This window comes from Nicotiana tomentosiformis, chromosome 8 (genome assembly GCF_000390325.3).
Source record: "Nicotiana tomentosiformis chromosome 8, ASM39032v3, whole genome shotgun sequence".
Lineage (NCBI taxonomy): Eukaryota > Viridiplantae > Streptophyta > Magnoliopsida > Solanales > Solanaceae > Nicotiana > Nicotiana tomentosiformis.
The window spans coordinates 117,385,064-117,398,207 of record NC_090819.1 but is presented as its reverse complement, the minus strand read 5'-3'; the positions used below and the strand labels follow the sequence as shown (position 1 = coordinate 117,398,207).

Below are 13,144 nucleotides of genomic sequence, written 5' to 3'. Positions count from 1 at the left end.
GTATCCTTTTCTATGCTCAAAGCAAAGGATGTTTTCTAATTTTGAGAACACAAAAGAATGCCTCAGTGACAATCAACTATACGAGGGGAAATCTAGAAGGATATCAGTCTGTCTCAGTCTTAATTGAGACTCTTGATGCAAACCAAGCAGTGTTGACAGCCTAATATAACACACTTGCAAAAACAAGAATCCAGGAATAAAAGATTTTTAGCTGTACATACTTCGGCTGTTAAAGCACAGTCCTGACTAAGTCTCATTCCCAATAAATCCATGAATGTATCTGACCTGACTTCTTCAGAAGGTGACAAATTGCACTAACAAACGAAACAACACAGTTACGCTGCTCCAAATCCAAATGTTTGCTCCCATCTACTATACCCTACCAAAAGCACCAAACACCAAAGAATATTTAACAATCAAAATATTTTTTACTCCAACTCCCACATCAATGAGAATATAGTACATAGAAAAATAACAAGAAAATGATATCAAAACTTCAAGTCTCAATGATCAAAGCCAATAATAAAGCATATTTTTAACAATGATACAGGATTTTCCTGGGAAAAGTGAAGAAGAAAGATTTAAATGTCTATAATGAAGCATATAGATATGTGAATCTTACTGCGTCACTGAAATCAGATTCACATATCCCTTCTTTTCATTTTTCCGTATTTTTCTTTTTTCCTTTATGATAGGCAAACAATTTACTAAACGAAAAACTTATTAAAAAAACAATTTCTTAAAAGAAACAACCCAAGGAGGATGCATTGGGCGGATGCAAGTATCAGCTCGACCTCTGTATATATAGTTATTATTTTTCAGAAAATATAAACCCACACGAGTTCATACACAATGTCACAAAGGTGAATTGGGTTCAGCAACCACTAATTTAAAATCCTGCATCTGCCTCTAGGGATGCAACTGTATACAATTAAGTACAGAAGCTCCAAAAGATAAACCTTGCCAAAGAAGTAACACTCCCCCCCCCCCCCAAAGATCTTTTTTTTTTTTTTTGATAACAGCAGGGTGTCCGAGTTAGATTGCGCGCACCATGGCTAATTCTGCCGAGTACCTGCTACCCCGACCAGCACAGGCACTAGGTAACTTTGTCCACCCCAGAAAATAGACTGTGATACAATAGGTAATTTGCTATAGCCTTCGAAACCAGTTGCAAAATGAGTAGCTCACGTGGATGGCCATTAAGTACCAAGTTATTTAGCTCGTTTTAGCAATACTTATTACTTATGGCTTAAGTTAGCAGTGCTTTTAGCTTCTTTAGTACATTCTAGGTCTATGAATAATACCTTGCTGAAAGTGGGAAACTCGTTGAGGAGAGTAGAGAAAATTGATGAAGGAGCAGCGTTTGTTGAAGCCAATATACAGTCCAGCATCGCCGGAATTGCTGCCGGAGGTACTTGCCGGAAACTGCTCAGAAGTGAATCGACGATTGGGTCCAGTGGCGTAGCCATCGGCGAGTCCAATTCCGCAGAGTAAATAAGTAATAATGGAGTTTTAACAGCTAGCCTTTTATGCCAGTAAACCCTAAACCCAGAAAGAGCGCCAGCGAGCTGGGATTTATGGAGATCGTTGGAGTTTGCAAATATGTCCTCCCACTTTTCCGTATTTGTATTTGTATCTTAGAACCTAAGAAAAGGTCCAAATATATCATTAACTTTGCAATTATGTCTTACAAAGATGGCAATGGGGCGGGCGGCGGCGGGTTTAGTCTTAACCCGCAAAGACTTCAACCTGCCCCGCCCCGCATAATAAAATTTTATGTTTTCACCTGCCCCGCACCAACCCGCATAAACTCGCCCCGCCCCGCAAAGCAACAAATTTTCCTTTCATGAATTAGCACAAGTTTAATTTTTTTTTCTCCAAATTGTTAAATCCCTCGTATAATATGACTCAACACTTTATTTATTTGAAGGTGATTTTTCTTTTATCTTATGATACAATAGTCAAATGGTTATTCTTCTCATTTTTTCTACTTTCAGTGGGAATATTTTTTTTATGAAGGAAACCAAACAAAAACTTGTGCTAACAAATTATAAATTTGTGTAATATAGTGCTAACTCATATTTCTAAATGCCGCATATTTTACAACTAGGATATACATACTACTTTTTTTAAAAAAATCTTATTATAGAGATCTTCGATTATTTTGGTATCAAGATACTTTACAAGTTAAAGTCGTTTGGTATTTTTATTTCTTTTGAATAAGATAAATCAATGATATAGATCACTAGTATAACTTTGACTATTACACAGCACATTATGACTGGAAAAAAAAAATGTAATCATGAGTTAATGATAAAAGAAATTTTTACTTAAAAAGGTTTAAAAATAAAGAAGTAAAATTAAACAAGAAAATGCTTGCAAGTTGTAGCTGAAAAGTAAAAGCAGAAAAATAGAAGAGGAATGGTTGCTTTGTACAAAGTGCAGTCTGCAGAAAACACGCGAGGAAACCCGCCAAACCCCGCAACCGCCCGCACCGCATTAGATTTTCAAAAAACTATTTCAATCCGCCCCGCAAACGCAACAGCCTTGCATAAGATCAAACCCACATCGCCCCGCATAAGATCAAACCCGCCCCGCACCGCTCCATTGCAATCCCTACTTACATATGTCTTTCCTTTATTTTTTGGCTCATGAGAACCCTATCCTTATTTTTTGTCCCAAATATGCACCTCTTGCTAAAAGAAAAAAATTGTCTAAGTAATGTAGTGGTATATTGAATATTTTCAATTGTTCATGAAATATTTGAACTTTTTCAATTTATTAAGACACAATTTGAAAATGAAAAAAAAGGTAAAATACTTCGACAACCCCTTAAACCTACTTAGTATGTTAGATTTAAACACTTTGAACTAAGGTATGTTGTAATTGAACATATAAACACATAATAAAATATTTCTATTAGACACTTCTACGTCAAACTTTAGAAAAATCTTCTGTGTGTATTCTCAAGCCCCATTACGTGAATAAATTAACCACTTAAAACATATCACAACTTTTAATTATACACATCAAGAAAAAAGTTTTTACATAATAAATAAAAACATAACAGATATGTTAAAAAAGAACTCAATAACTAAACGCAAACTCTCACTTAGTTTCGTTGAAAAAAGAAAACCAAGAGCCATTTTCTCATAATTTCCTCACGAGTATCTAATACGAATATTTTATTATGTGTTCATGTGTTCAATTAAAATATTTTTTAGTTCAGAGTATCTAAAAGAAATATATTGATCTTTAAGAATTTATTATGTATTCCGCCCAAAAGAAAAAAAGAAAGTGAAAGTATCAATAGCCGTAAGATTCAGAATATTCCCAAAAATCTGAGGCTTTTTATATGGCAATTGACACTTACTCATTTCCCAATAGCCACCAGCCAAATGCGTGAACCCCCCATAAACATTATCACAACTGAAGCAACAACAAGACAAAAAACCAAAACAATCAATAAGAACCCTTCAGTATCTGGACTGTAATGTGTACATTGGGCAATCTCAAAATGCAGTCTTTTTCGCCATTTTCCTCTCTTTATTTCTTCCTTCTCTTAACAACTCCGAGTAATCCCCTTTTTACTCTTACTTTTTAATTAAACAGATTTCAGCAATAATTTGCGTAGTGTTGCTTATGTTTCTTTATATATTAAAGTTCTTTCAGGTTTTGTGATAACTGCCTTAACCCAAGATGGGTTTTGCTCTGCACCATCAATTTTTGATTCTGATGCTGATTCTGATTCCAGCTCTCAGCCGCTTTACTGGAAAGTTACTAACCCCACACTCTCCCCTTCTCATCTCCAAGGTCAGTACATTGTTTGGCTCCATATATACTACTATTGGAAAGAAGGGGAAAACAAGAATCCATCAAGTTCCGTTTTTGACTGTTGTGAATTTATCAAGTTCATGTCTGATTACATGTAGATTAAATTAGACTAATGTGAAAGGCTTTTGTATTGTCAGTGTATAACTTAAAGTTATTGGCTAATGGTGTGCAGTGAAAAAGTTGTTGAATGTTATTATTACTTGTTTGATTATGGCAATGCCGTGGTAAATACTTATCCACACCTGTTATTTACACCAAACTATACTAATTTATCGTGGTTAAGGCATAAATCAAAGTGCGAATGTGTATAGATTAACTATGGTTTAGTGATAAGACTGTATGTATGTATATCTCAAAAAAAAAAAGATAAGAGCGTATGTGAATACATGTATCTTGTATTCATTGGTTTAGTGTAATCACCAGGTGCGGGGTAAGTTTTTACCGTTTTCTATTCTCTTAGCGATCCTGCAAATAATTAGATGTCTTTTTCGTAGGATATTTTTTAGCATTTGTTTTACAGTGATGCTTTTGTAAATTTTGTTGAGACAATGATGATGCAGATGAAACTAAATTTGGGCTATTTATTTGGTTATTTATTTATTTGTTCTTTGTTTGCTTGCAGACTTGCCGGGATTTACTCGTAGTGTATATAAGCAGGACCATGCTTTAATTACTCCTGAAAGCCATGTCTTCAGCCCTTTGCCTGATTGGTATGCTCAACCAACCATTTGCACTATCTGGCTGATAGACTCATATATCTTGGTTGATTGCTCATCTAAGAAATTTGGCAGGTCGAATACTTTGGGTGCCTATCTAATTACACCAGCAATCGGCTCACATTTCGTCATGTACTTGGCAAAGATGCAAGGTGTTTTCTTGAGTGTTTCAATGATGCTGGCATATATTGCAGAATAATTAAGGATATTTTCATGTTAATCTGCCATTTAAGCTTTCATGTTTATATGTTATCTGGGGGTCTGGTTTCAGATTAAGTTCAAAAGAGTCAGCGAGGGTGGTGGATGCATCCTTATTTGTATTCTCTTAATTTAAGAGAAACGTCAATTCCACACAAAAACAAATATGTAGAGAACGTGCTATGAAGACCAAAACAAAGGCTTTTAAAGTCTATTATATCCTACTTAAACAAACAAGTGTGAAGAATCTATAGGCACCTCATGCTACAGACAGTAGTCTCTATCCTCGGCTACAAAGCCAAAAAATGCTAGCCAGAAAAAGTTGCATGGTGCATTCTGTAAAAGCTCTATGAATGTTTGGTTGTAACTATTTGCAATTTTTCTTCTTGCAGAAAATTCAAAATCAGGGCTCCCTCCTAGTGATGTTGAAAGGTGGGCAGATTTCTAGTGATTGTTTCTCTTTTCAAAACTTCTTGACGCAGAGTATACTTTAAACTTGGCGCATGCTTTTTTCAATTAGAGCCTCTTGTGCTATATTTTTCTAATTACTATTTTTCTACTACCACAATGGAACAAAAAGTTCTAGTACTTCCTTTATATAGTTTTTCCAACTCTTGCGAAATCAGGTTCATATTTGTGGTCCAAGGAAGTGTGATTCTCACCAACGTGTCCGGGAATGTCCATAAACTAACAGTACGTCAGCTATACTTTTATAGCCTGCCATTTTGTTTATTACTGTAATGAAGTTTGTGAAGATGCTGCTACACATAGCTGGTATAATGCCAGGCAACCATCAATTTTGTGTATAAGGAAAGATTCTACTTCCTTTTTTTCTATTCGTGTCAGCAGATATCAATTTGCTGGCCCAAAGATGCTTTAACTCATAGTTGTTGAGGAAAAGATTCTACTTCTTATGCCTTCTAACTTCAAATGCAGGTTGATTCGTATGCTTATCTGCCTCTCAATTTGGATCACACAGTGGAAGCTGATGCAGCTGCTACTCTTGTTGTATTTGAACGGAGGTCAGTCTTTTATTTCATGGTACCTCATGTTTGTGTCATTCCGTACACTCGAATTGACTTGTGGCATCGTAATAAAATGCGTTATTTTTTCAACATCTAACTTTGATTGCCAGGTTTCTTGTCTATTTTAATTTTAAATGCTCAAAGTCTTTTGTTTTAGGTATTATGGTTTGGAAAATCATGTTACTAAGCAAATTGTTGGTTCAACAGACAAGCAGCCCCTTCTTGAAACTCCTGGCGAGGTATTCTTTTCTCATCTAGATACCCTTATTTGAACTACTCCATATTATTCTATATCTGTCTCCTCTCTATTCAAAATCGTAAAATTCAAGTCCCTTGGAGAGAGAAAGGAGGTTTCTTTTTCCTTATTGTTATAGAGTTTTGGTTTTAATCGTAGAATTCAATAACATCCTTTATATTTCCATTTCCTTTTCTGTTGACAGATTTTTGAGCTAAGGAAGCTTCTGCCGACGTCTTTAGCTTATGATTTCAATATACATGTGAGTTCTACCACTTTTCTGTGTCTATTGTTTCACATCACTTGTACCTAATTTATTACACTCCGGATAACTTTTAACTCTGGAATATGAGCTTGCTTAGAGTTGGTATAATTGAGTAATATAAAACTTCTGCAAACAAATGAAATTTTGCTTAAATGTTAATGAGGTTCCTTGAAGCTGGCTGAAAGTGTATCCATAGTAATTTCTTACCCACAGGCAAACTTAGTAAGTTATACATATAGAACTAAAGTTATACAATAGTCTCACTTGGATCTTCTTCAGTAGTCTTTTCCTAAATTCTTTGTTTCCTTCTATTTTCTGCCACATGTTTCTGCCTGCGGAAGATCATGGATTTCCAACCAGGAGAATTCCTCAATGTCAAGGTATGCCTTTCCACTAGTATTGCTTGCGTCCCTTTCCTTGGTTCTCCTAGTTCTGTCACATTGTATCAGCAAGGGCTTGACCTGTATAAAAGAAGACATAAAAGTTATATTTTACATTGCTTATACAATATTTGACGGTATTCTGTAGTATTAATCAATACACTAGATGATTAACTGGCATCTTGCTTGATCTTCCATAATATCGTTGAGAACCAATTGTTTCTCACCTGCAATTACTTCAAGTTGTATATAAAACGTATTTCTGGCTGAATCGCAGGAAGTTCATTATAACCAGCATGGTTTGCTGCTTTTGGAGGGGCAAGGTATTTATCGACTGGGTGATAGCTGGTATGGATCAAACTCTGTATATTGAGCCTTGATTTGATAAGATCTGGAAACATTTACATGTATGCCTTTGTAAATATATGCATGCATGCACTATGGCTCCATTTGGTAGAGGATAAAATGTTTTGACAAAAAGTATTTCTTATTCTCTGAAACATGAACTAACTGGGAAATGATTTGAAAAGTGTGTCCATTGAACATTATAGATGCCTAATCACAATAACATCATTAGCCAATCAACATTTCGTAGTCTGAATATAAAACTTAAGATCTGCAAATGATGGAAAATTTGTTTGCCATGAGATATTAGCCTCAAGAATTAGCACCTTCTTTGTCTAATGTAATTTATCCATGCAAGCATTCGTCAGGGTTGTTAAGTCCCTGATCTTTTGTGTGAAGCCATTTCTGAGGTCATATCTCTGAGCTTCTTTTTAGATATTGATAATAAAAAAATAGAACTTTAACCTGCTCTGGAATAGATTTCTTGCTTTCAATCCATTGACACTTCGCAACCTAAAATCATAGTCTAACATTCTCTCGTTTTCTTTTGGATAGGTACCCGATTCAAGCCGGTGATGCTATTTGGATGGCACCATTTGTGCCTCAGTGGTAAGTGAGAGATGCAGGATCTTTCTACTGCAAGTATGTGAAAGCATGTCTTAGTGATATCCTTGCTCTTCCTTTCAGGTATGCTGCATTGGGCAAGACACGTTCTCGCTACTTGTTGTACAAAGATGTAAACAGGAATCCACTGTAGTGATATTCGACAGATCACTCTGTTTTGAGTATGGTTCGAACGGCATGCTTTGCACAATGTTGTGCGATGTCCCTTTTTCTCCCCTATCTTTTGGGTTGACATAAACCTTATGTGCATTTATTGAATTCTTAGTTAAAACAATCATATGTCATTGTTGGCTTTGTCAGAATGAGGAAAGAAAGAACTTAAATATTTCCAGATATCTTGCCTTGTTATGCTTGCATGTTATCTTAATATGAAATTTGAGAATGATATTTCCATTTATTTCTTTTTTTGAATTCCAATAACAGATAGTAGCAAGGCCAATAGGCTTCCAAAACATGAGCCTTAAGCCCCCATAAAATACAACATTTAAACCAAGGGTAGAAAAGAAAGAGGAAGACGATGAGCCCAACTTAAAGCAGCAAAAACAACAAATCAGTACCTTAATGGATCTCACTCCATATTACTTAATTCATGGCTAACGTATAAAAAGTCCACAAAGTTGTTCATGTTTAGTGATACAATGTTTATTTAGTAGTCGCAAAATGACCTTTAGTAGTAAAAAAATGACCTTACGATTAAACTCAGTTATACAATCCAACCAAATATTCCAAGTAATGAAACTAGTTATAACCGGATAAATGTTAATTGCACAGGGAACTGAATTATCTTCTGAGACCAGCAGATGAGACAAGGACTTAAGTGTCGCCAGACACACTTCCTATGAGATCTGCTCAACATGCGGCATCTGCATGAAGAGAAACTCAAAAGATTTGCCTGATTTCTCGAACTCAAGCATGCTAAGAGCAACTTCACAACTTTGTGAAACAATAGGCTCAGGATCCTTGGCAAAATCCTCAAGAAGTGCAAGACATTCAGCATCTGCTATGGAACCAAGAGCTTCGGCTGCTTCATGCCTAACCATTGGATGCTCATTGACATCTTTAAGAGTCCTGGACAGGGCATCTGAAGCCTTTTTGTTCTGCAATTGACCCAATACATAAGCAACCTCATGCTTTAATAGAGCACTCCTTGAACCTAGAGATTCAATAATTGCAGAGATAGCTTCCTCTCCTCCATTGTTTCGTAGTGCAAAAAGAGCAGCATAGCGTTCATACATGCCTTTTTCTTCACTCAAAAGAACTTCCCTTAGGTCCTCAACAGAGGAATAAGCAGCAGGAGCAGCTGGGTCTACTGACAGAAAGGGTGACGACACCACTGTTGAGGACCCGTCATCAGTTCCTACATTCTTCAGCTCTTTGATTCGACTGAGAGCCAGTTCACATGTCTCTCGGACCTCTTGAGCTGGATCTGAAGCCAAACTTCTTTCTAAGAGTGAAATATTACTTTCTAAACCAATTGCACCAAGTGCCTCTGCAGCCTCATGCCTAACAATCGGATGCAAGGAGAAATCAAATAGAACTCTTTCTAAAGCAGGAATGGCATCAGCATCTTGCATTTGACCCAATGCGAATGCCGCCTCATGCGCCAAGAGATTTGAAGGGTCCCTTGTCGCATTAATAAGGGCATTTCGTGGACCTGAGCCCCGAAGGTTCCTCAGAGAGAAAAGAGCTCTAAAACGCTCTGAAATTGGTTGCTCTTGGTCCAGCAATCTGTCACATAGAAATTTCTCCTTCTCCTGAGAGACTTTAAATGAACTTTTTGGAAGATAATCTTGGTCCTCCACTCCAACTACAGTTTCAATCTCATCAACTCTGACCTCCATGTTTATGCCTAAGCCGGAGATTGAAACTTCGCAGGAATAATGTTGTCACCCGACCAAAATTTCGGCAATTAGCCTTTAAGAGACTTGTGCACAGGCGCAGGTAGCAACTATTACTAACCAAGTTTGGATCTTTAATCTATTTCTTCATCACTTCAATACCAAAACTAACAGAATTATGAACCCTGCAATTGAAAAATGCATGTTCAGTACCAAAATGTAATGAAACTATGATTTTGTATCTGTTGCATAAATATGCCTGTGCATAGAAGAGAAAACACCTTATAGAAGTAAAAGCAAAAGTACAGTGCTAATTTGCAATACATGTCATCCAGTCAAATTTTATTATTTAGATTAAGAACAATAATTATTTAGCTAGGATTGAGGCGCACTTGTTCTCGTTGTTGTATGGCCAGTTAAGTATTAGGATGCATCCCACACAGACTGTTTCAACGCAACAATCAGTTGAATATTACAGCTCAACCTATTCAATCAGTTTTTATGAAGTTACCCACTTTCAAGACACCTAGACTGACACTAATAAAACAGATAACAGTATTGCACAAATATGAAATCAGTCTGACTACTATGGGGTTACCCATATTATATATATCCAGCCCCAAAGTCAACCCTTCTTTACCTCTCTTAATACCTTCTCCTTTTTATTCTTTTTATTGATAAGTCAGTATAGGTTCTCTCTCCATTCTTTATCCTCCAAAGCAGAGTATCCCAGAACAACTTAACCATTTTAAAAGAAAAACGAATCTCTGTAGCATCACCTAGAAAATTGAGATTCTTTTGTCATCTATTCCTTAAATTTTGTATTGGTTCCACAGGTTCTTAAATCATGTGAAACAACAAATATATGGACCCTGTGTGTCAAGCTAATTCCTATTTAAAACAGTCTGAGTTAATTTATCAATCACCTCTCTCATATCTCAGTTTAAAGCAGTGGAATACCCGCAACTACTACAAACTTCCAAGTTACCTCAATTAGGTTTTTACTTGAAAGACAAAATGGAAGCACAAATTTTCGTTCAGAAAATAACACATCAAATAAACAATCGTGAAATCAAACAGAAAAACGCCAAAAGAAACACTAGCAATAATCAGGGGTTAGTAAGAGAATCACATACCGTTGATATCTCAGCTCTTTCGTCGCAGCATATGTCGTAAATTGGGTTCTCTTTTTGTCAATTAGGGCTAGGGTTTGATTTTGGGGGAAGAACGTGTTTTTCAGTTGGGAATGGAAGCACGCGATGAATGATTATAGGGGTCGTTTGGTAGGGTTTACAAGAATAGTCGGAATAAGGTGGATTACTAATGCATGAGTTAGTAATGCAAACATTTGTTATGCAGATATTATTTCTTGTCTGTTATTTGGTGTGGTGTATTAAAATTATAATGCGTTGCATAATTTTTAAGAAAAATAGTTGTTTACAAAAATATCCTTCATATTCTCTAGCTTTAAGGAACTTTAAGGACAATTTTATCTTTAACCATGTTAATGCATGCATTAATAGCCTTGGTATTACTAATGCCATAGTTTTCTATGCATTACTTGTGCATAGGATAATGCCAAGTATGATGTATAACTAAATTAGTTATACACATGTTGAAAAAATGTACCAAACAAGGTATTAGTAATGCATAGAGCTAATGCTTGCATTATTTTTTCTAATACCTCATACCAAACGACCCCATATTCTGTTCGTTAGTGCATCGTTCGCATGGTTGGAGGCGCGGGTGTTCATAAAAACCTCAAAAACCGAACCAAACCGACCAAAAAAATCGATAATGCTTTGTTTTGGTTTTGGTTTTGAATTTTAAATATCAATCAAATTTGGTTTGGTTTTAGTTTTAATCAAAAAATAACTGAATCAAACCGACTATAAAAGTAGATATTTTAATTTATTATTATTACACACACACACACACACACACACACATATATATATATATATATAAAGTTTCTAAAATTTTATGGTACATATTAGTCGTTTGTATTTTTAGTTAGTTCTTTGCTATTATAATAATCTAATTCTTTGCATTTACATTCTAGTTTGATTGGTAGTTTTATTTTGCTAAGTACAAGATTTTTATTTCATGTTAAAAATAATTAATTTTTAATTGAGTACTTAAATTATTTATCACTATTTGATTAAATTATTATCAATATATCTTGGTAAATGATAGATTTCTCAAAGAGCAATTGGTTTAATAGTGTTACATTCAAGATGTAGTCGTCGGAATATGTGTTGGGTAGTATATGTCTCATATTTAAGAAAAAATTAATAAATAACCGAAAAAAACGAAGAACCGACAAAAACAGACAAAAATTGAATCGATAAAAAATCGACTTAATTGGTTTGTTTAGGTTCCAATATTTGAGGAACCGACTTACTTGATTTGGTTTCTTTTTAGGGAAAAACCGACTCAAATCGAACCATGAACACCCCTAGTTGGAGGACTCGGTATTACAAATTAAGGAATGAGGATTGATTTTAATCCAGAGTCCAGACATTAGGGACTACTTTGAAAACCTTTCTCTTTGCTTTGTCATATTTACTAAAGAGGAAAGAAATTAATGACATATTCGGTTATTAAAATAAAAATAAAAATAAGAATAATAAATGAAAAAAATAAGGGGAAAGAAGTAAAAAAAAAAAGTAGAAAAAAGATAAATAGGATTCTTGGCCAAAGAAATGTACCAAGTCTATCTTCTCTTTTCCCTCAATATATATATATATATATATATATATATATATATATATATATATATATATATATATATATATATATATATATATATATATATATATATGCTTGTTAAATAGTCGTCAAGATAATAATGATCATACAAAATTCTTAAGATAATAATTTTTAAATCTAAATTGAATTGCTCATACAACCTCTATCTTGACCAATATATTAATTTTTAATATAAAAATTTTAAACGATGAATGCAACTGAAAGACTTTTAGATGAAGTATGCAGTAGGTATTTTTTCTAGTTTGTCATTATTGGAGTTTTATTATTTCTAGAGATAGTTGATCCTTTCTCTTATTAATCCATATAGGTGAAACTACACATTTTTCTCGTCTTTTATCTTTCCTCTTTCTTTCTTTTTTCTTTTTCTTTTTTTGACTTTTTCTTTCTTATTTTCCTACACATTTATATATATTTTTTTGGATTAAAATTTTCAAATGTCAAAATATTAAACTCACATATAATTCTCATAAAGTAGTCCAAAAATGTTAAGCTACTGATATTGCGAAGTTTCGACTTTCGGGTACTCAATCTCGTATGAGAACATGAACAACATTTGGAATATTGGCTCGCTCCTTAAAATGTTACATAATACAAAAAGGCAGAAGGTGTAAAAGCAACGCCAATGAGAAGGGGGAACTTAGAACATGAAATATCAGTAAATGCATAACACAAGTGCTGAACTTAAGTTGGATCAGAATGAAACGAAATGTCTCTCTCTGCTCTCTCTTCCGTTTTCCTGAGATTGCTTTCCTTCCCCTACTCAACAAATACTTTCCTTCTTCCATTTCAGCTTTTTCCTATCGACTGTCTGTCACCAACTCCTTCCTCATATGTTAATACTCCACCCACCTCCTTTTCAAAATCACATTCCCATTTTGTTACCTTTTATCTTTTCCAACATCTTATGGCCAT

The 13,144-nt window shown here is 34.8% G+C and overlaps 3 protein-coding genes across 4 annotated transcripts in view; 1 reads left to right on the top strand and 2 right to left on the bottom strand.

The window, feature by feature from the left end:
* Window positions 1-1,634, bottom strand: part of LOC104090864 (uncharacterized) — a 62,487-nt gene extending 60,853 nt beyond the window's left edge. The window contains exons 1-2 of the mRNA XM_070182700.1: window positions 1,305-1,634; window positions 286-379 (exon numbers count right to left, since the gene is read on the bottom strand). Of these exons, the coding sequence (XP_070038801.1) occupies window positions 286-379; window positions 1,305-1,469 (259 nt within the window). The 5' untranslated portion in view covers window positions 1,470-1,634. The remainder of the gene's footprint in view (window positions 1-285; window positions 380-1,304) is intronic.
* Window positions 1,635-3,377: 1,743 nt separating this feature from the next.
* LOC104106488 ((S)-ureidoglycine aminohydrolase) lies at window positions 3,378-7,953 on the top strand. Of its 2 annotated transcripts, none has more exons than XM_009615041.4 (13): window positions 3,378-3,575; window positions 3,673-3,813; window positions 4,457-4,544; window positions 4,626-4,702; window positions 5,141-5,180; window positions 5,375-5,441; window positions 5,685-5,770; window positions 5,931-6,012; window positions 6,214-6,270; window positions 6,615-6,653; window positions 6,931-7,001; window positions 7,554-7,607; window positions 7,686-7,953. In XM_009615041.4, exons 1-13 carry the CDS (start codon window positions 3,494-3,496, stop codon window positions 7,753-7,755), a joined length of 954 nt encoding a protein of 317 aa, XP_009613336.1. In that variant the 5' UTR covers window positions 3,378-3,493; the 3' UTR covers window positions 7,756-7,953. The 2 variants fall into 2 exon arrangements, with proteins under 2 accessions (XP_009613336.1, XP_009613335.1); XM_009615040.4 differs by having other exon boundaries at window positions 3,379-3,575; window positions 3,664-3,813.
* A 223-nt stretch (window positions 7,954-8,176) lies between these two features.
* On the bottom strand, window positions 8,177-10,734 carry LOC104106487 (deoxyhypusine hydroxylase-B). Its single transcript, XM_009615039.4, has 2 exons — window positions 10,597-10,734; window positions 8,177-9,645 (listed from the first exon to the last, which is right to left on the bottom strand). The coding sequence occupies exon 2, from the start codon at window positions 9,461-9,463 to the stop codon at window positions 8,459-8,461; it is 1,005 nt and encodes a 334-aa protein (XP_009613334.1). The 5' UTR covers window positions 9,464-9,645; window positions 10,597-10,734; the 3' UTR covers window positions 8,177-8,458.
* Window positions 10,735-13,144: the final 2,410 nt, after the last annotated feature.

Coding starts and splice junctions, on each gene's coding strand:
- LOC104106487 (XM_009615039.4), bottom strand. CDS start 9,463: ATGGAGGTCAGAGTTGATGAGATTGAAACTGTAGTTGGAGTGGAGGAC.
- LOC104106488 (XM_009615040.4), top strand. CDS start 3,494: ATGTGTACATTGGGCAATCTCAAAATGCAGTCTTTTTCGCCATTTTCC. Junction 3,814..4,456: donor CTCCCCTTCTCATCTCCAAG/GTCAGTACATTG, acceptor GTTTGCTTGCAG/ACTTGCCGGGATTTACTCGT. Junction 7,002..7,553: donor TATCGACTGGGTGATAGCTG/GTATGGATCAAA, acceptor TCTTTTGGATAG/GTACCCGATTCAAGCCGGTG.